The sequence below is a fragment of the Aethalodelphis obliquidens genome, unplaced genomic scaffold (genome assembly GCF_003676395.1).
Source record: "Aethalodelphis obliquidens isolate GAN/ISIS:26980383/991018 unplaced genomic scaffold, ASM367639v1 scaffold40, whole genome shotgun sequence".
Classification (NCBI taxonomy): domain Eukaryota; kingdom Metazoa; phylum Chordata; class Mammalia; order Artiodactyla; family Delphinidae; genus Aethalodelphis; species Aethalodelphis obliquidens.
Genome location: NW_020837984.1, coordinates 1,021,907 through 1,043,134, shown reverse-complemented (window position 1 = coordinate 1,043,134; position 21,228 = coordinate 1,021,907). Strand labels below are relative to the sequence as shown.

The 21,228-nt window shown below is 49.4% G+C and overlaps 1 protein-coding gene across 6 annotated transcripts in view; it reads right to left on the bottom strand.

The window, feature by feature from the left end:
- Window positions 1–21,228, bottom strand: part of SPTBN1 (spectrin beta, non-erythrocytic 1) — a 196,685-nt gene that overhangs the window by 6,456 nt on the left and 169,001 nt on the right. For 5 of the 6 annotated variants that reach the window (XM_027131673.1, XM_027131675.1, XM_027131674.1 and 2 more), the window contains 14 exons: window positions 20,091–20,237; window positions 19,116–19,379; window positions 17,717–17,941; window positions 17,001–17,090; window positions 16,549–16,827; window positions 15,761–15,891; window positions 14,331–14,535; window positions 13,573–13,947; window positions 9,778–10,022; window positions 8,509–8,647; window positions 7,460–7,544; window positions 5,451–5,647; window positions 4,226–4,338; window positions 3,447–3,510 (listed from right to left, as the gene is read on the bottom strand). In XM_027131673.1, coding sequence (XP_026987474.1) covers window positions 3,447–3,510; window positions 4,226–4,338; window positions 5,451–5,647; window positions 7,460–7,544; window positions 8,509–8,647; window positions 9,778–10,022; window positions 13,573–13,947; window positions 14,331–14,535; window positions 15,761–15,891; window positions 16,549–16,827; window positions 17,001–17,090; window positions 17,717–17,941; window positions 19,116–19,379; window positions 20,091–20,237 — 2,559 coding nt within the window. Of the gene's footprint in view, window positions 1–1,216; window positions 3,511–4,225; window positions 4,339–5,450; window positions 5,648–7,459; window positions 7,545–8,508; window positions 8,648–9,777; window positions 10,023–13,572; window positions 13,948–14,330; window positions 14,536–15,760; window positions 15,892–16,548; window positions 16,828–17,000; window positions 17,091–17,716; window positions 17,942–19,115; window positions 19,380–20,090; window positions 20,238–21,228 lie in introns of those variants that run through there. The other variant, XM_027131678.1, reaches the window with a different exon arrangement.

The following is a 21,228-nucleotide window of genomic DNA, read 5'->3' as shown; positions in this document are numbered from 1 at the left end:
GCCAGGCTTCCAGCGGCTCTGACCCTTCAGGCTGGAGACGTCTTCGGGAGCTGTTCCTTCCCAAGCTCACTTATACTGTAACCCTCATGGCTTTCCGGCTTGGGAAATGCAGTAGGGTCTCCATTCATTATCGCTTTCAGCCTGTGTGCCATCAACTGTGTACCATGAACTGAAGCGGCCCCTGGCTTGGTACACCCAGGGCGTGGGATTAGCGAGTTACTAAAGCTGGGTGTGGCTGACGCTTTAGTGGATTACAGACAACCTGCACCCTTCGTACACGGACAAACACGGAGGTGTCAACGGCACGCTCATTAGATACGTCCCCCACCTCTGCTGCCCAGAACCACGTGACAGCAAAATTAGCAGCGACAGCCTCAACAGGATCAGTGGGAGACTGGCCACCACCACTTGAACATCCGATATGTCAACTCTCAGGAACTGGGATGTCTCCGTTGGGCCTTATCTAAGTGGTGGGCTGGGAGTCAACTTTATACTCTGTCTATACAAACTATTACTGTCAGCAGCGGGGTTTAAGGTAAGACTAGAGGCTATGCACTTGAAGGGTGTTTGTGATTAGAACCCTTTATCCACACAGCAACGTGGAAAAAGGATTCTTAGGGCAGAATGGCCTAGGGAGGAGATGCGTAGTGATTATCCTGGCCTTGCAAGTGACGGCCTGTCGACCAGTGCTTATAAGGAGTAGGCCACTTAAATATCTCTCTTGCCTTTCCCTTTGAAAGGAGAGACAAAGGGGAAATAGTAACCAAAAAAACAAAGCCCCCGAGTCAAAAGTGAGTGAGTGGATTTTAAGGCTGACACATCTGTTCTAGTGTGAGATTTCAGGAAACTTCTGGTTGGGAGGAAGTATGAGATCGGTCTGGAAGGCCTGTGCCAGGCATGAGTCCAGGGAGACATGGGGTTAGTGTCTATAGAAACCAGGTTAAACAAAAAAAAATTAGTGCTGCAGGTGTGACTCAAAAACTGCTAGTGACAGCAGTGACCTGGATAGAGGAACGTTTACTGGAAAAAGGCTAAAATTTATCATACTTGGTCCAACTTCAAGGTAGGTGACAGCCAGGGGAAGCCCCTTCTGGGGGACATTCTGCAGCAAAAATTTTTTTCTTTAGAGTTAGAAGGAAAGAGAAAACCCCAAACCAGTAGGCAGAGATAATTAATGTTTATGCAAATGAATCACTAACCAAGAAAACAAGGAAAATAAAAGGAACAAAATGAATTTTAATGGACATGTGCTTAAGCATGCCAACAGACAACACGCCACTAGAGACAAACATCAAAAGCAAATCGTAGTGCTGTGACCAAACAGTGGGTACATGTGGATACACCCCTACCCCCACCCCACGTTGCTTCTCTTTAGCAATTAGTGGCTGCGTACACCTGAGATACTTCAGTCAGGAGGTGAACGTAAATGCAACGTGACAACTAGTAGCACAAGGAACACCTGATTGGTTTTCTAAGTGCAAGAAGCAACACTACCTTCAAGTTCATTAACTTGAGTCTCTGCACCGTAACTCAGAAGAACGAAAAGAACTTTTCTTCTTCTGATACAATCCAATTTCAATTAAAACTCTGTCTGGCAAGCTACAATTAAAAAATCTAGATAAAAATAGGCATGAGAACAAACGCCGAAAGCATCACAGCACTCCTTTCTTTCCTGTGTGCTTATGTGGCTTTGTTTTGTTTTGTTTTGTTTTTGGTCTTCTGAATACGAAAGGCATAAAATTAGGTATTAGCCCTCATGATACAAAATTTAAACATATATATATATGGACACATCACATATATACATATAGATCAATGACACATATCATTTGGAGCCAGTTAACACATGTCAGGGCTCCCTAATCACCAAAGATGAAGCAGTAGTTTCTTTTCTAAAATGAATTTTGGTGAGTTTGAAGGCAGAGACCCAATAATGGTGCATACTACTCCCAGAACATAAGAAGCTTGGCATCTATCTATATACCCATCTACGGTCGCAAGTAGATAGATATGTACATAGAAATGAGGAAAAAACAAACAAGATGCTATATGATGTTATCCTGACAAAAGAAAAAAAAAAGACATGCATCATGAAAAGACAAATTAGACTTAACTCATGGAGAACACATATCAAAACAGGTTTTCTGATTCCACTAACATCTAAATATGGCAAATGAGCAAGTGAATGTCTCACAAGGCTTTGATGTAATACGGACTTGGTTTGGTGAATAGAATTTCGTTAAAACATTTTCAAATCCCTGCTGGTGGTCTGATAAATGTCACCCTAAACGACTCTTTATTAGAGAGCTTCACAGAAGGACTTAGGAAAACGAAAAATGAATCAGAAGATCTATACGAGACATACTACAGAGACGCTGAAGGACTTCTGGAGCCTGGAGGCAGGCAACAGCTCCTGGGGGGGTTCCCCCAAGTGCGTCGTTCAAGTAATCAGGGTGAACCAGAATGGCTTTTGTTCCATTTGTTTGCAAAATTTAAACAGTTTGACACCCTGAAGTCATCAACTGAACGGAGAGGCGTGGAGAAGTCTGGTAGGCAGGCTTCCCCAACGGGCCGAGAAGCGCTGCCACACTTGCCACATCCCATGTTCCGGCGGTGCCGACAGTGACCCAGACAGAGGCGGTGGCAGCAGTCAGTGGGCCCCTGACTCCTGAGGCCGGCTGCATTATCTGCTGCAAGCGAGCCTACAATTCTCGGTTCAGGACTTGGCAGAAAAAAATAAAGAGAGGACCTGGTTTGTAAAAAAGTAATAAATGATCTGAGGGTCTCAAAACTGTTCAGATTCTGCACCTAAAGTTTAAAAAAAACCTTCCCAAGTAGATTCAACCTTTTTTTTTTTTTATCATTTTCAATAAATGAATGTATCCTTCATGGAATGTTACACAGCTGACTCTAGGTTTTAATCTTAGTACTGGAAGTCTCCCTCCTCAATTCCTAGTAAACTACTGCAGGTTAATAACTCTGTAAAGGGGGCTACGTATAGTGCAGGACTGCACCCTGTTAGTATAGCTGGATGTGTCATACCTGTCAGATTCTAGTTTTCTTCTTCATTTTGCTGTAATCTCATTTAATTTCAATTACTCACGTAAGGCTTTCGCTGCAAAATCTTAATAAAGTAAAAAGCTCACGATAAATAAACAAAAAATACGTATGTTGCTTTCAGGCAACTGAGCATCCATCAGTTAAAAAACTCAAATAAACATGAATTAAACGCAAACAAATATGAAACCAAGGAAGGCTATGAATTAAGTAAAATTTTTAACACTGTGGGTGAAGTGGAAGCCAAAAGGTCAAACCAACAGGATTTGGAAAGAGTGGTTCTTGACAAATGGTAGTGAACTTCACAGTCCAGACCACGGCTGGTCACTGGCTGTCCGTCTGCTATTAAAGTTTTTGTAGTTTTGGTAGGTTTGAGAGCGGTAACTAACCCGTGGAGATCCCTGTTCAGCCGGCAAACCATTCTGGGAAACTTGCTCTCCTTTTGAAGCATCCCTGTTGGGGAAGGGGGAGAAAGAAGACAGAGGAGAGAAGAGGAGGAAAGGGGGAAGGAGGGAGGGGAGAGGGGAAGAAAAGAGGAGGAGAGAGAGAAGAAGACGGGGGAGAACACAAGTCAACTTCATTAGAGCCCTTCTCTCAGGAAAACATATGCAGCCCTCTTTCACATGACGTGATTTCTTTCTAAAAACTCTTTGTTTCAAATTGACTCTAGATAGAGAGAGTAAGACCACAGGCATCCCTACCCATAAAGGTGGCATTCAGGGTTGTCATGGAGCTTGGACCCCAGCAAAATAATCAGCCTTTCAGAAATACAGAGTAATTTCTGCCCTTCGTGTCAAAGTCACCCAGAACTTTCAGAAAGCATCACCACCCAGTCACTGGCCTGAAATCTGGGTAGTTCACTCCATCCATTTACTCATGTGGAAATTCTAAGTGTGTGTGTGTGTGTGTGTGTGTGTGTGTGTACACACACGTGTGCACAGCAGAGATGGTTGCTGTCGACATTCCACTCCCGCTGCCAACATTGCAGTGTGACTGTGGACAAGTCACTCTCCTCAAATGTTACCCAGGGGTGACCATACGGAGTCTCAGTAGTCTTCAGAAGTGACTAACAGGAAGGGCACATCAGCACGGGCTTAGGAAGTGTGCTCCCTAAACCTCTCTTGTCACTGAAGCTGAGACTGAAGTGGGCGGGCTGCCCGTGACTCACCACTGCTGCTGGGACTCGGTCTCCTCGGAAACCTTCGAGCTCGGCTCAGGAGAAGGCGGCCGCCTCTTCCTCTCCTCTTCCTCTTGCTGTCTGCGCACTTCCAGTAGCTCCAACTGAGGAAGAACACGCTGATGTGTGGCAGAACCCCAAACTCTACCTCTTTTAAGGAGAGGGCTCCAGGCAAACCCTCCCGTCTGAGTGGTCTACGCTGGATCACGCGGGACAACCAGAAGCTCTGACATCCTAAGCAAAATCTCGTTAAGGTGACAGGAACTGCAGCTACAACCCAGAACCACAGGAAACAGAGGCCTGAGTGATGAAACAGATCCATTCTACGGGATGGCAGAAGCCCTGCGAGTTGTGTGTGCCCCTGGGATAGCGGGTTTAGTTTCTAAACGAACTCTGCAGCTCTCAACTTTGCTGAGGAAGAAAGCACCTGAGCATGAGGGTCCGTGCTGGACTTCTCATCAGAGGTCAGACCAACACCACTGAGTCAGAGCTGCAATAATTCCCACAGAGGCTTCTTGTGCTGCGGTAGGGATTCAGGTTCAGCCAAACCTCAATAACACGTTAATAAAAGCCAGGAGACAGACTAACTGGAACTAAGCCATTTCATGAGCAATGTATGCATGTACCCAAAGTATTCCGTTTTAACACACATGTGTCCAGGTACATTTTAGATGCCCACGACTGTAGAAATCGGGAAGCACACCATAAAGAATCAGCTTTCCACCAGGAGTGCAAGTGTCTTGGGAGAGAAAAGACCAGTTGAGCAAGGCCTGTCCTGAGGCCGTTATTTTGGCAGAAGAGATTATCAGGACTGGGGAGAGTTTTCAGTGGTCTAAGATCGAGCTACTAGTGCTTGACGGCAATTCTAATCCTGAAATCGGAAGAAAACTGTAAGGCTATGCTCCCTAGAAACCACGGCTTCTATGAGGTACAGGAAGAAAAGCAGATCAAAAGAGAAAAGCAAATCCCAATCGATCAATCCCCAGACAGGAAGTGACCACAGACCTAGGTGCCCAGGAAGTGGTGGTTGAGGGGGCAGGAGCCCCGGACCATCTCCCCACGTTCTGTACCAAGAGAAACACCAACTCCAGGAAGATCCTTACTGCTTTTAAAATCAGAGCAATGGCCTGAGCTCCCTAGCCTAGGAGGTGAGCAGGAAGGAGAGGCTGCCCACGGGAACCAAGGCAGAGCACCCCGGCTCCCAGGGCCCACTTACCGTCGTCAGCCTTTCCAGGGCGGAGAACCTCTCGTCCCAGGTCGCTGCAGACTTTTCAAAAGCCTCGTGGCGCTTGATGAGCTTCTCCACCTCGTCCACGCTCTGGCCTATTTCTCGGCTGGACAGGTAGGGCTCCTGTCCGAGCAGCCAGGCCTCGGCCACACTGGCGTCCCTTGAGAACTGATGGACCTCCAAGACTGCACAGGGAGCCAAGAGTGAGTGTGGGGGCAGGGTGACTCGGGAGCTCAGGGAGGTGCTGCCCTCTGCTGGCAGCTGCCGGCACAACCAGCTTACAGTCTAGTCTAGATCTGCGCTGTGCCCATAAACGTCAGGTGAGCCTCACGTGTACAGCTGTAACCTTCCCAGCAGCCACATTCAAAACAGGTGAAGCTGATTTCAAATGCATAATTTAGACAACCTGATATAGCTGTTATTTCAACACCTAATCAGTATAAAAATTAACTGAGTTGTGTTACATCTTTTTTTTTTCTCCTGTCTTTGAAACCCGACACGTGTTTTATAGTTGGAGCACATCTTAATTTCGACCAGCCATGTTGCAAGTTCTGAAAAGCCCCATGTGGGCCGTGGCTACTATACGGCCATGCAGGGCCAGGAGGTATGCTCTGCTCACTCAGCCCTACTTCAGTGAGGTAAGCCCCAGAGCCCTGAAGAACTCACAATTTACATATAACCAGGTTACTCTGATGGGACAGCCATTCACCAATCACCCTTTCTGGGGTGGCAGTGCCATGTTTTACTTCGGGGGGTTGAGAGGCAGGGAAGGATCTGGAAGCAGTAGGGAAAGTAGGGACAGTATGGGCTAAGGCTTCTGCTTTATTCATTCTGTTCCTCCACACGTGAGGAAACGCAGCATGACCTCTACCCACTGCAGCTGTGAGAAGGCAGGCCAGACCTCAGCTCTGCCTGCGCTGTGGCTGGCATTTTCATTATACCTTAAGCAGCAAAGGTTGGGGTCATTCAGGTAAGAAGACGACTGCGGGCAGCACTGGTGTCACCCTGGTGGCCTCCAACACGGCACAAGGAGATGCCCCCACTGCTCGAGAAACTTGTCACCTCATCAGGAACGCCCAGCATGCAACCTGGTGCCTAGCTCACAGTAGAGTGTAATCTGGGTTTTGCTGAACTGAACTGAACTGAACCTGCCCTGGGGGCTGGCAAAATTTACAGACCAAACCCTCATCCAAAGGATGATCAAAAGTGGGATTTCTTTTTCAGAAGAATTGAGATGCCTCCACTAGGTCTCTTATACACCGTTCAGAAAAGGCCCCTTGGATTCTGCTTCTAGAAAGCACTCCTGGTGCCCGAGAATAAGGTTATAATATAATATAAGGACAGAGCCCGGAGCCCCAAACACAGAATGGCAAAGTACAGTAAATAATGCTTCAGTTGGGCTACCCCTGCAGTTCATACCAATCATAAAATGCTCTTCCTGATACTGTATATTATGGACTCTGTGTTAGCTCACACATTCCTTTATAAAATGAGATTAAAAATAGGATCTACCTCAGAGGGTTATTGTGGGAAGTCAATAAAGAAAAACATATAAAACACTTAGAATAATGCCCGGTTCACTGCAAAATCTTTATCGTTGTAAGCTTTCATAAGACCTAACAAGCCAACTTCCCATCTTCTTGACTCCACAGTAACAATTCTCCTTAAAGATAACTGGCGGAGAAGGGGCTCCTGTCTGCACTCTCCCAGAGGGATGCCACATCCTGTCGTCCCCATACTGTTCCTACACACTCAGACCCCACTCACAACACTGAAGCCAATCATGAGATGAAAGATAATGAATATGTCACAGGGAACTACTTAAAAATACTTACTAGCATGAAATGGTGAAACAGGGTATTAAAAAAGCAGCATTCAGAAAGACTCCAAAAATCATTAACAGATAACATCATATCAAGTCAATTAAAGCAGGTAAATAAACTGGCTTGCTTTCAGTGGGGACCCAAAAAGAACAGAGAGATTAGGTACATCCTTACTCAGTCTTAACCATTCCCATCGGTCTTCCCACTTGTCAATCATTTCTTTCCTCTTTTCCGTCAACTGCAGTAACTTCTCCTTGATCTGTGAGAAAAGAGGACCCCAAGGACATCTTAATAGAGTAGATCACATCCTCCTAGTCTGACCCTTGATGGGCCACATTGTGGTACGTGGGCCTCTCACTGTTGTGGCCCCTCCCGTTGCGGAGCACAGGCTCCGGATGTGCAGGCCCAGCGCCCACGGCCCACGGGCCCAGCCGCTCCGCAGCATGTGGGACCCTCCCGGACCGGGGCACGAACCCGTGTCCCCTGCATCGGCAGGCGGACTCTCAACCGCTGCGCCACCAGGGAAGCCCAAGAAAAACACTTTCTATGTAGAGACCACCACTAAGGCAGGACAGATCTAAGGACTGCTCGGTTTATCTGCGTACTGGGAGAGGAGAGAAAAGCATGGCGACGTTCCTTCCAGAAGGGGCTGGGAGGAAGGCCAGCTCTGTCGTGAGGAGGCCAACAATGCACTGAGCCCCCTCCAGACTCCGGGGCTCCCTGTGGCGAACACACTCAAGTCAGGAGCAGGGGCCGGCGAGAGGGGCAAAGCCCTGAGCTCTCGGAGGCCTCACGCTGATAACCACTCCCCCTCTGTGTCACCAGCATCCCAACTCGACTGAGCAACCACCCACCAAAGAGCAAACAGATCTAGGGCACAGGTGACAGAGAAGGGGTGACACCTTCTAGAACTGATGGAGGAGGTGAGAAAGGACGAACCCTTGACCAGAGGCCCTCAAAAATTGTCTTCAGTGCCATGGATTGATTGGCTCTATACCTAGAGACTTGCCTGTCTTATTCTACACATACAGGAAAGAAGCAAGTTCTGAAACGCAGGTAAGTGTGTGCGTACGTGTGTGTGAATGTAAGCACAGATTTCTGTGTGTGTGTCTATATATGCCCCCCCCCCCCACATACACACACGCTCACAAGAGTGAGTCACTTTACATCTGAACACCAGCTGCGCTCACCACAGGGGCCCCGAAGCGTAAGCGGCATCCTACCTCCTCTGATGCATAGTGCTTCCTCGCCAGCAGCGATTTCCCAAGCTCAATGCAGGTAGTGAAACTGTCATTACGAGCATCGATTTCTGCTTTGATACCTTGATGATTATTCATTAATAGTTCAACAGAGGACACATCCCTAAAATTACACAAATAATACTTCCTTTAGGAGACCAAGCTTTTCAAACAAATGTGTAGGTTTCAAAACACGTAATTAGTTTGAAGGAAACTGGCGGCACAGCATCTGATTCACGGTCTGAGCGCAGGCTGGGCCACTGAGCTGCAGCGCAACGATGGTGTAACTCAGGCACAGCTTCACAACCTAACACTGAGAATAAGGCTACTTTTATTTTTGTGTGTGCGCTGGAACAATTTTTCTAGGTGGAGACTAGAAAAACCACTGGATCTCTGTTCAACCTTTTACCCTGAAATGCACCTCAGACTCTTCAAGAAGGTACAGAGGCAGTCACAGGTGTCCCCAGTTGTACCCCAGTGAGTTAGCTGCCGAAGGTTCAGGACATGTGTGTTTTAAAGAGCAGCAAATACTGTCTCCTTATTTAGACATGAAGACACACAGAGCAGGAACCAGCCAAGCAATCAGCGACTGGCAGAGCCGTGAGAACGTCTCATCCATCAAAACCGACTGACTGGAGAGTCCTGACCTAAGGAAACACAACTGCTTCATGTATGTAACAACCGTATTTCTTCTTTTGGAGCACAGCCCATCTCTCAGGTACGGTGAGGGCTGGAGCCGGCAGGGGTGAACAGGAGGCTGTCTATGTGCCTGCTTGTGCACCCACTACCTCCTCTTCACCGCTCCGCATGAAACGTGGCCAGAGAGAAGACACAGAACAAATACTAAATACGAATCCCGAGACGCCATTAAAGCAGATGCTGAGTGTAAGAGGCACCTTTGGTAATATGTCTGAAAAGGGATAGAGTGGGTTTTGATCTGACAGACATAGAAAAAGAACTCAGAAAAGCCATCTCATTCCAGCGGTGAGGTAGAGCTAGTCCGGTCCCAGGTATGCGGCTGCTTTGAGGCACGAGGCCCACAGATGAGAGCAGGAGGGCCTGGGTGAGCGTGGACCCAGGGGGACAGGGTCGGGGAGAAATGGCGAGGGCTCCACAGGGCTCGACTACACCGGGCCCCTCGTTCCCTGACAACCGTGTGCAGGAGGCAAGTGGCTCCCCCCAAAACCCCTCCCCGCCCCCCCTCTGGCCTCAGAGCTCTGGGGCAGGGCCCAGCCGGGAGGCCGGCAGCATTACCGTGGCTTCTCCTGGGCTTCGATCTGCCGGATGACATCCTCCATCCACAGCATGAGGTCGCGCACCATGCTGAAGAAGCGGAACTTGTCCCCCGTGTCCACCAGCCGCACCCTGCGGCCCTCGCAGGCGTCCAGCAGGGCCTTCCAGGCTTCCAGGACCTCGTTCTCCCGCTTCTGGATGTCCTCGGCCTTGTCGCCCGCATAGGCGGCCTGGAGGCGGGCTGCATCCTCCTGCAGCTGTCTCACCTGTGAAGCCGCCAGGAGACGAGACGGGTCGGAGCTGGGTCTCTGCGCCACCACCCGGCCTCCCACTCCCCCTCTGCACACTATTCTGCCTTCGCGCTGATGGGAGCCCTGGTCGGGAAAGGTCCCCAGAGGTGGCCCAGGATGTGAGGACGGCACAGAAACACACGGTATGCACCCAGATACAGTAAAGGATAAACACCTAATCTGCTCCTGCATGGTACCGACGGTGTTTTTGTAAAATCAGGAATGAGAGACTGCCATCAGGAACTCCTTTGGAAACACCTTTTCCATTAGCTACGTGATGCTGCTGCTGAAAACAATGTACGCATCACCTGTAAGAGCTCCCACAATGGCACTTTCCAACGTGAAAAACAAAAAAGCAGCATTTAACGCAGTTGAAAATGCTGATGCCTAAGAAGGGAAAATCTTAACCAGCCAAACACTTCAATAAAAACTCTGGAGAGCAAGAAATGCCAGTGAGCCTTATGAAAATATGCTACGTGGAGATACTGTAATTTGTCATCTCCTAGTTGGCAAGAATTCAAGCTTGATGATGTATATATGTCAGTGAGCTGGTTCACTGCTGATGGGACAAAAGGTTACAGCTCCTGCAGAAAGGTGCAGGCAGTACCCACCGAACTCATAAATGCGTGTGCCTTTTGATTTCATGATTCCACTTGGGGGAATTTATCCTACATATACGCTTGCACTTTTAGGAAATGAAATACACATAAGGTTATTTATTGCACCAATGTCTGTAAATGCAAAAGACTGAAAATAAAAGTATCTGTTCGTCCATGAGGGACTGGTTAAATTACAGTGGCACAGTCATACAGGAGGCTCCCATGCAGTCATGAAAAAGAATGCGGAAGGGCTCTGTGTACTCATATGAGAAGTACTCCAAGATGACAGCTATGTAGAGAAGGCAAAGCACAGAGAGTGTACGTAATGTCAATACTTTCTGTGTAAAAAGGGGGAAAAAAACAAAAGGCTTTCACCCTTTTGTTGGGGGCGAGGGTGGTGGTGGAGGGCAGATACACCTTTACAAGAGAAACTGATAACCGTGGCTTATTTTGTATTCAAAAATTTCCATCTCTTATGTTTTATATAAAGTACGTATTAGTAATGCCATACTCGTGCACAACATCTAATTCAAAATATACGTGTATGGGGAGCGCACACTCAATCTTCATTTACTGATCAAAGTCTGAAGACAACAGACATCCTGAATGATAGCAGCCTTCAGATGTCCGTGAGGGGAGTTATGTGGAGAAACATCACGGGGGCGGGGGGGATGGACACTGGGGCTTGCGGGGAGGTGTACCAACCCCCATCACTCAAAAGCCTCTAGGTGGTGGTAGGTAAGGAAAACAGATTTCTGCAAGAGATGCAAAGAAGAATCAATGGGGTTTGGTTTCCCTGGTGATTTGACTTCCGTATCCTAAGAGACTTTTGGAAACATTCTTTAAATATGGCTCAGGTATTAACTCAGATGACGATAAGCAAGTTCCTAGGAAATTATTTGAAAAGCTTATCTCCTATATGACTAACCAAATCTTTCCAAACAAGTTAAAAAAAAAAAAAGTTTCCTGGGCCTCTAGCTGTTTTTAATTTGTTCTCACAACAACAAACAAGGTAGACGAGGAGAGCGAAAGCAGAAATTCCCGCTAGAATTAACTACTGCTTTGAGGAGTCACTGCAGACCATCATCAGGTTCCCTCATGTCCACTGTTCCCGCAGAGAATGGAGGATGGTGGCGGGTCAGGCTGGCATTAAGAGTAAAGCAGCCAAGGAGGAAACGCCATCGGCTTCTGGAGCCTGCACCGAGAGCCCTCCCTTCTGCTCTAACTGCAGGAGGGGCATGCATACTTTTGTGGCTGAAATGGCCTGGCCCAGCGGGTATGGTGAGGTGCAGACTATCAGGCTTGACGGAACAGATTCCTGCCCTGGACGTTCCTGGGCTCTCCTGCATCTCTCTGAGCCTCACAAAGTGAAGGGATTTAATGAAACAAAAAATGAAGGAGCAAGTCTACCATCTCTGGAGTCTCCTGAAGTTCTAAAAGTAAATGATTTTACAGGTGCAGAGGGAAGACCTGCTGCTAATAAGGCTTCCAGGCATTCCAGAAGTTCTCTCAAGCTTTTCAAAAACTGTAACAATACACACTGCAATCCTTAAAGCATCAGGGAACCGAAGCTTAGGAAGGAAATTAAAACTTGCAGCGATACAGCGTGACAGGCTCAATTCAAGCCAGGGTCGGCCCTTCTCTGGTGGCCGCGCTCTAACTGCACGTGCATGTCAGATTGCATGGTTCAGGATCCTTACGCGCTCACCTGGTGCTCCAGGACCTTACACGCAGTGAGAGCCACTGAACAGGAAGCTGACAAGCTTTGGAATGGAGAATCCGCCAGCCGTGGAGCAAAGGCTGGAAACCCGCACAATGCATGGGGGGTGCTTTTAAATTCTGCCTGATGCAGACCCTCAGCCACTCCACAAATCTCTTACATATTCCCTCCACACCTTCTACCTCCAAGGATGGAAAAGGGGAAGCCACTTAACGTGAATGGAGCCCCAGCTGTGCGCTACCTTTGCTTTTAGAAGGGGCAAATTAAGGGGAAAACAACAGCAGTAAAGGTGGTCCTTCCACAGAACAAACCCCAAAGCACACCAAAGAAGGCTGGCACACTAGATCGGGGCGGGCCCACGGCAAACCTGGGCTCCCTGTTTTTATAAAGCTTTGCTGGCACACAGCCACGCCCTTCGCTTTCGGACTGTCCGTGGCTGCTTTATGCTACGATGGCGGAGATGAGTAGTTGTAACGGACTGTATGTCCCACAAAACCAAAACTCTGTACTGTCTGGGCTTCTACAGAAGAAGTCTGCCAACGGACTTCTTCTCTAAGATCTTGAAATTTAAGGGAAAAGACAGATACAATTTATTTTTCATCTGATAGGCATAAGACTAAGCAGTAAACGTGCAGGAATGAGAGTGTGAATTAGAGAGTGATTATACGACAGATCGTTACTGTTATATTGTTATCACTTTGCCAGGCAGCTCTTAAACAAAGCCTTAGTGTTAACCACTTCATAGGGGGGAGGGGAAGAGCGGACATAGTAAAACGTTAAGAGTCTTGTTTTCTCTCTTCTCCAATACATAACTCAGACTCTGGTTGATGGAAAATAATGAGGTATCATTTTGGAAATTATTCCGAGTGGATATGCCAACGTAATTCAAATTCTTGTTGAGAAGGCCTAAAACTTGTAAATGTCTGTGTATGTGTCTGGGTTGTTTATTTTAATCATAAGTACTGTTCATCCAACAATGTCTGCAAAATGTGGCACACTGAGAATGTTACGGACTGTTAAGTTCTCCCAGATGGAGCGTTACAACAGTGTGTGTGATACATGTGTGTGCACACGCATGTCCGTTTGATTTGGGCAATTCTCTGAGGCATGTTCTGCGGAGCCAAGGAATGGAGAGAGGTGCTCCGAGAGGCACAGAGACACTACGGAAAGAAGCCCTCCCACCACCGCTGCGCAGCGTCTCACCCACCTGAGTGCCCAGAGCCTGGATGTCGTGCTCAAACGTGGTGTGCATTCTCTGTAAGGTCTCCACTGTGTTCTGATCTCTCCCGAGCTCCTCGGGAAGTTTCTTGTGCTTGTCCTGGATGCGCCCAAAGATCTCCTTGGCATCATGGTAAAACTTGTGCAGTTCATAGGAGGCGGCGAGGATCTGCGTCCTTGTGTCGATGAGCTCCAGGAGGTCAGCCCAGGCTTCGTTGAGCCCGTCCTTCCACTCGGCGATGGTGGCGGCATCCGAGTGTCCAGAGTTGATGAGTTCATCTGCCATGTGATTGACCGTGTCCACGCGCTCCTGCCCAATGTTCCCTGTGTCCCGGGCGAATTCCCGGAATCGTTCTTGTAGCATCTGAAACAGGGATGCGCACCAAGAAATCAGTGAGACTACTGTGAACACTTTATTTCTTGATCACACGAATGTCCTTTGGAGAGAAATGCCTGACTTAACAGATCTCAGCTCCAAAGCCTCTTTATCAATCAGGCTTCCTCCTTGCTCACTGCCGCCGAGTAAGGCCCGGGCTCCATCTCCTCTGACCAGAGGAGGACAGGGCGCAGCAGAGAAGTTCAACAACCCCCAAGTCACCCGGTGACCAAAGTGTCAAGTTGAAACGAAACCCTGCCATCTTTGGCTCGAGTCTGGGGTGCGTTCTCTGCTCGCAGAGAGGCGCGCAAGGGGCCTTCCGCAGCCCGCGTGCGCTGCGCGGCCGCCCGGGCCCTGCCCACGGTACTTGCCGTGACGTGCTCGTAGTCCTGCCCCAGCTCGTGCGACCCTGCGACCACCTCCCTCTCGGCGATCCACTGCTCCAGGTCGTCGACCTCCCGGTTGAGCTGGAACAGCCGGTGCCTCTCGTCCAGCTTGCCCCTCCTCTCCTCGGCCAGGTCCTTGAGGCCCGCATACAGCTTGTCCACCTTGGACTGCCGCATGCTGATGCGCTCACTGTGGGTGGGGGGGCGGGGGGGGGGGGGGCGAGACGAGGGGGACATGTTCTTCAGGGAGCCAGTAAACGAGGGGAAATGCCAAGAGATCACGTTTTACAACATTTCTCAAAGGAAACCTCAAGTTATCTATTTAACCTAAAAAATAAAACTCTGAACTTTGACCTCAAGTAATGAAGAGCCAACGTGTAACAAAACACAGTGATTGAGGACAAAGGCCATCCTGGCCGTGATGACGGAGGGAGGGGAGAGAAATCAAAACACTGCACTGCTGGCTCCATATGTCAGGACTTTCTCTGACATTAGAAGTTAACCCAGGATCCGTTCTCAGGTGCCATGCTGTCGAAGGGACAGATAACATCCCCGTCTGCACACACCTTGACCTTCTCTGGGCTGCATGCTCTTCCCTGCCGGGAGGGCGGGCCCTGCTGCTCCCCTTTCCTGGGTCCTGGGGGGTGCAGCATCCACCCCCTCCCTCCAGCTTCTCCCAGAATGACAGTCTCCCAGCATGAAAGCAGTCAGACAAGGACTTCTTGATGCCTGTCCTTGGGAGACGAGGAAGGCCACTTTCCTGGGAGTCCTGATCACGGACCCCTGAAGGACCCCCGGTACCAACCCAGCCACTGACCTCATCTCCAACTGGCCTCGGTTAATGCACAAAGCCGATTCTTGTCTGTCTGAGCCGTAACAGGCAGTTCCAGAGAAAGCCAAAAATGACTGCCACGGAAGTGAGCGTGTGAGCCTGGTATGTAACAGTGCAGGAGTACCACACACTCCTTTTGCTTATTCCCGAGACATTCTCAAGACTCAACGTATAAGAGTTCAGAGGCGGCATCATTTTCTTCTCGGGAGCCCTTTTGATTTACAGGCCCAAGTATCCTTATCCATTGCTCTATTAAAACTAGTAATTACCTTCCTAAACTGGGTGACTTTTTAAACCCAAGGGCAGGTGCTTTTATCACCTGTATATCCATGCAAGTCAATCGGTACTTCTGACGCATGACACCAATAATCTTCTCTCAATAGGGCTTGGCCAGCAGGAGATAATCAGCCCGCAAGAGTGAGCTCCTGTAATGCAACCGTTCACCCTTCCTGTTCAGCACAGGCCTACTTGCGTCTGTTTTAAAAATGCTTCCCAAAGATCTACATTACCAGTTACTCGAACAAGAGGCCCTGACCGGGGAGGAACTGACAAGCCAGTCTCATCTTCACGGCACGGCACTCACCTTTCGGGATGGCTGTCGGCCACCAGGGCCCGGCTGGTCTTGGAGAGCTGATGCACCGTCTCCGCGTAGTCCTCCACGGCTTGTTCCAGAATCTGGTGCTTCTTCAACATGGAGACGGCGCTCTGCTCATCCTGCTTAGAGAGGGGGACGTCACAACCACAGCCGTCCCCCCGCCCCTTGACCCAAAACCCCCCAGAAGAGGTGGTGTGGCAGGAGGAAGACTTGGCAGAAAGAATAAAAAGCCACAGGTGTGATATGGGCGCTGGAATACGGAGCGCTCCACGAGCTTCAATGTGGACGGGACTGTGGGAGCCTCTGAAAGACGGACATGAGGATGACGCAGGGTGACGAGCACCCGCTGAAGTATGAGGTAAAGCCCAGGCAAACCAAGCGTATCCTGGCTGGCTGAAAACCTCTCCACGGTCTAGCAGATGTAGATAACAGCATCCCGGTGAGAATACTTTCATATGCTGCTAGACTCTCTCAAAACAAAAGCATCTAGTATATACCGTAAAAGGCAGACTTCGGCAAATTTCTATTTAAAAAAGCGGAGGGCATGACGAATCCGGTCTTAATGACAATACCGGGATTCAGACAAGAAAACTCTGCGTCGAGGGGCAAAGAGCCAGGTTCCAGCCACCGGTATGCACCACGCTGCCCCCACGACCAAGGCGACAACGAAACGTTTCACAAGGACGTCGCCCCCAGCGGTGCACAAGCTCAGGCTCTGCGTCTGAGGCTTTCCGGCGGCAGGGGTGGGGGGAGGGGGCTCGGCCTCCCTGCCTCACCTTGGCCTTCTCCTCGGACATCATGTACAGCTCCTGCTCGCTCATCCACGCCTCGGCCTCGGCCGCGTCGAAGTAGTACTGCTGGGCCTTGTGCGCCTCCTCCAGCCGCCGGTGCCGCTTCTCCGTCTCCTCGATGAGGAGGCCCCACAGCTGCTTCAGGTCGGCCAGCCTCTGCCGGATGGCCTCGGCGTTGAGGCTGCTGTCCGTGACGATGTTCTGGCTCCTCTCAAAGATGTCGTCGATGCGGGGCTGGTGGCCCTGGATCTCCTTCTGCAGGGTCTGTGGGAGCCGGGCATACACGCCGGAGGCTCGCTAAGCCGCGGCAGCTCGCTGCTTGTGCCGCGCCTCGGGGGCCGAGGGGAAGCCGCCAGCCCTCTGGGCTGCCCCGCTCACCGCCCTGCCGCGTGGCGCCGATTTGGCGGGAGGAGCCAGCCCCCAGCAGACACGCTTACCTGATTTTTCTTTATTAACAGCTGCACGGTCTGGAGGTTGTGGCCGTGATCCGTGGAAGTTGCCAAAGGCATCCTCTCTCCAACCCACAACTGGAAGGAAGTGTAAATAGGTGGTCAGGGCCACTCAAAGAGAACAAATATTGGATGCAAACGAGGGCAGGAGGGGAGAGCAGGGAGGCCAGCGTGAGAGAGGAAGTGTGTTCAACCCCACTGGGGGATAAACGACAAGGGCCCGCTGTACAGCACAGTGAACCATATTCAATATCCTGTGATACACCGTAATGGAAAAGAATATGAAAAAGGACATAGACACGTATAACTGAGTCACTCTGCTGTACAGCGGAAATTAACACAACATTATAAATCAACCATACTTTAATACAATTTAGAAAAAGAAAAAGAATCCCACTGGGAAGGGCGGCCTGGGGAGTCTGCCCTTCTTCTCTGATACAGGGCACGGGCCAGTCTTCCAGACCTTACTTCATCCTCAATACCGGACTCCCCGTGAGTCCTCATTATTTGTTTTTAAAACTACGGTTCGAGGGGCATTAAACCCTTGAGTTATGCTTAGAAAACCCGACAGAAAAACAGAGTTACATTTTGTGTGGATACACAGAGCAGGGCTGGGACGGCTCAGCCCACTGACGTGACCAAGGTGGGTCGGGCCCAGCAGTGAGAACACGGGCACCAGGCTGGCCAGGCAGGGAGGTACTCACGATCTCGTCCTCCACGTCCCTGTTGAACTGATGGATCTCTCTGGAGGCCAGCAGGTTCTGCTTCCTCTCATTCAGGGGCTCCAGCAGCGCCATGAACTTGGTCTGCACGGTGAGGCGCTTGCTGTCCACCTCGTCCGTGCTCTTCCCCTCCTGGCTCAGGGCCTGCGCCTGGCTCTGGAGCTCTTCGATCTCCTTCTTCCGCACCTCCATCTGATTCTCCAGCATCTGAGGGCGAAGACAGACCCACCTTCACACCCGAGACGAGGGACACACGGAGGGTGCTGTAAAATGTTCCCCTGTGGCACTGGCCACAACGGAAGACCCAAGAATATTCACTGATACAGGGGAGAGCCCAAGAAATGGTTCTGCACGGCCAGCGAACCAGCAATTAGCGCTCCACTTCGTCAGCTGATCTTTCAAAAAAAAATCCCTAGAAAGACTTTTTTTCAACTTGGGAGCAACTGTCAAGTTTACCCAGGAACTTAGGAGGCAAATGACAGGGGAAACAAGAATTAATTATGGGGAAAGGAAAGGACAGCCTTCATCTGCCTGTTCAGAAGCCATAACGACGTTGGAAACCAGCTGAACCCCCAGGAAGGAGTCAGGCCTTCTGCTTCCAGTTCTTTTAGGCCAGAAGGACGGCCAATGTTACCATCTCCTCTTGATTTCTTCAGTCAGAAAGCTGATTATTCTTTTTTAAAACACTGGATAATGGCTAAAAACATCCTAACTGTGTATTTACATGAGGAAAACGAGCAAAAGCAGAAGCAGAGGTCTCTCACTCAGGAAAGACCACCCCGGGAAGCCCACACACTGCCGGCTTAGAGACAAGGGCTGGCATCTGAGAATAAACCGACTCTTCTCTTAGGTAGGGGAGGACTCGGCCACACACTGCAAACCTGGCCCAGGGAGCCCCTGCCAGGTTCTGCCACCAACCTGCTTGCTCAACCTCACCAGAGCTGCTTCCTCCTCAATTCAGAGTAAATTCATTGGCCCTTAGATGGGCTTTACTGTGACGCAAAAAAACCCAAATTTCTTTTATTATTTATCAAGTGCCCTGAACAACTCAGGTAACTATCACATACCTAGACGTTATACAGCCAAGTATGCAAACACAATGACCTTCCTTCATGTAAACTGCAGACTAAATGAAATGAATATTTACTCAACTGTTAAGTGGTGATACTATCCATCAACCAAGATGATAATGAAAGAATATTTCCATGCATGGACACCCAGCACTGCTACTGTGTCTTTCCAGGTGATTCTGGAAATGTCCCACGATGCTGTCAGAGCCCGCTGTGCTGGGTTAAAATCCCTTCACACACCAAGGGGATGTCTGAGAACACGGTGGGCGAGTTAAGACTATCAGGACCACGGCAGGGAAACAGCCACTTGCCTGTTGCTTTTTCAGCAGGATGTTGACACTGGTGAGGTCTTTGCCATAGTCGTCAGATTGAATCTGACTCTCCAGGCCGTGCAGCCATTTGTCCAGATCTGCACAGCTCTGGGTGAAGAGTTCAGCTCTGTTTGCGTCGAAGAGCCGCTGGGCCTTGGTCTGCGTGGTAGACTCAAGGACTTCCCACATTTTATGTAAACCTGTGAGTTTCTCCTTCACCACGGCTTCCGTCTCTGGCTTTTCTGAAATGAGCTGCATTCCTTCCTGGAAAACACACATACATGCAGTTTGCAGGAGAATAGGTGCCACTGTGAAAAACAAACCTGAGATATTTGATCTGTGAGTTTCTTATTCATTCAACACACACACACGTACGTACGCACGCACGCGCAGCCTTTCCACATAGAGTTAACTGCTCAACAAAATTGACAATGGCCTGGCCTACTGTGGTTTTCACAGGCGTGGAGCACCAAGTGATTGCTGGGGCTTAGGGACACTTGAGGCCAATAACCTAAAACTCCATCCCCTCCACATCACCCCCAAGAGACCGTAATACATTATTTTAACCGTTAAGAGTTTGAAACAATATAGAGTGTGAAGGAAGAGAAGGGTGGGTGGGGAATGTCACATTCATGTTCTGTTGTGCTGCAGAGAACCTCCCTGTGCCAAAGCAACACATTTTAGATTATTTAAAATACATAATATTTCTAAGTTCCACGGATCCGCTCAGTCTCTATCACAGTCCAGCACACATAACATGATCAACAGAGTGAGGACGCCGCCCCAGGGGCTTGCGGTCCATCAGGGGCAGCAGATGAGACACGGGACTGCTCCCGGCTGTGTCACTTCTGTATGTGGTCAGATATGACTCAAATATGCTGGAAAACGTGCTAAATACAAAGGAGCTCATTTCCACCCAGTTCGTTTACTCACCACGGCCACACCGACGGAGCCCCATCAAACATCTTAACTCACCTTCTCAATTTTGTCAAGCCATTCTTTGTTGGATGCGAGTTCTGCCATAAAGGCTTGATGTTTTAACCATTTACTGTGCAGATTTCTGGCTTCATCATAAGACATGTCCTGGGCTGTAAGCATCTTTTCATTGATCCAGAGAGACAGCTAGGAAAGAAAAAAAAAAATCAGGAACGTTTCAGAGACTGTAATCACAGCGACATCAGCCTTTCTTCTGCCCGGAAGGAGCCATCATGTCGTACTACACACACTCCACGTTTCCACGTCAACAGACAACCAAACGTTCACTTTACAACTCTGACCCGTCACAGCAGGTATCTCCACCGTACGGACACTGTACCGGAGCCTTGCTCCCGACTATGTATCTAACATTAAATCCAGGAGTACAAAAGTGCTCCGAGCCAGCTTTCAAACTGCTTGGCACCCTTAACCAGCTATTCCCCCAAAGGCTTGTTTAAAATTCTGCCCTAACCAGGCTAAGTCACAACCTTCTTTCTCCTTCAAAGAGCCGTGCCAGCTATACCGTGTTAAGCATGATTAAGTGTCTTCTACTCTGTTCGGTAATCCTTTTACTTTTAGTTCTTTTATTTAAAAAAGCCAAAGCCCCTACTCTTTTATCCCTCCCTTTTCCTTCACAGGCCTATCTATGGGGATGCCAAAAAGCGTAAGTAACTTGCTCACTATAGGCGTAAGGCAGCAACGATGCCCTCTCAATGCTCCCTTCAGGTCTGAGTCACCTGTGCCTTTTCCTCCTCTGTCTGTAAAGAACCTTCCATTCAGACCAAGAAACACATCACAGGACTTGATTTTGAGGCCCAACGTGTCTTGCTTGGATCTGAACTCTAGGAAGCCTCTTCACAGAGCCTGCCAGCCACTGACAGATCTGAGAAGCCTGGGGCAGGAGTCAGCCCAGTCTGGCTCCTGGACACACTTCTCCTGCTGGCTCTCATCCTGATTTGCCTGGCTCCTCACTGCCTGCCCGTAGTTGGTCACACCGGGGTCCTAATTCCTACCCCATCACAGCACTAACCAGGAAGAGCTTTTGTTTGCCCAGGCGAAAGATACGCAAACAAACGCAGGATCAGCCTGGAACCAGAAGCAAACGTCTTCAGGGGCTGTGCCCTTCCTCCTAATGTGA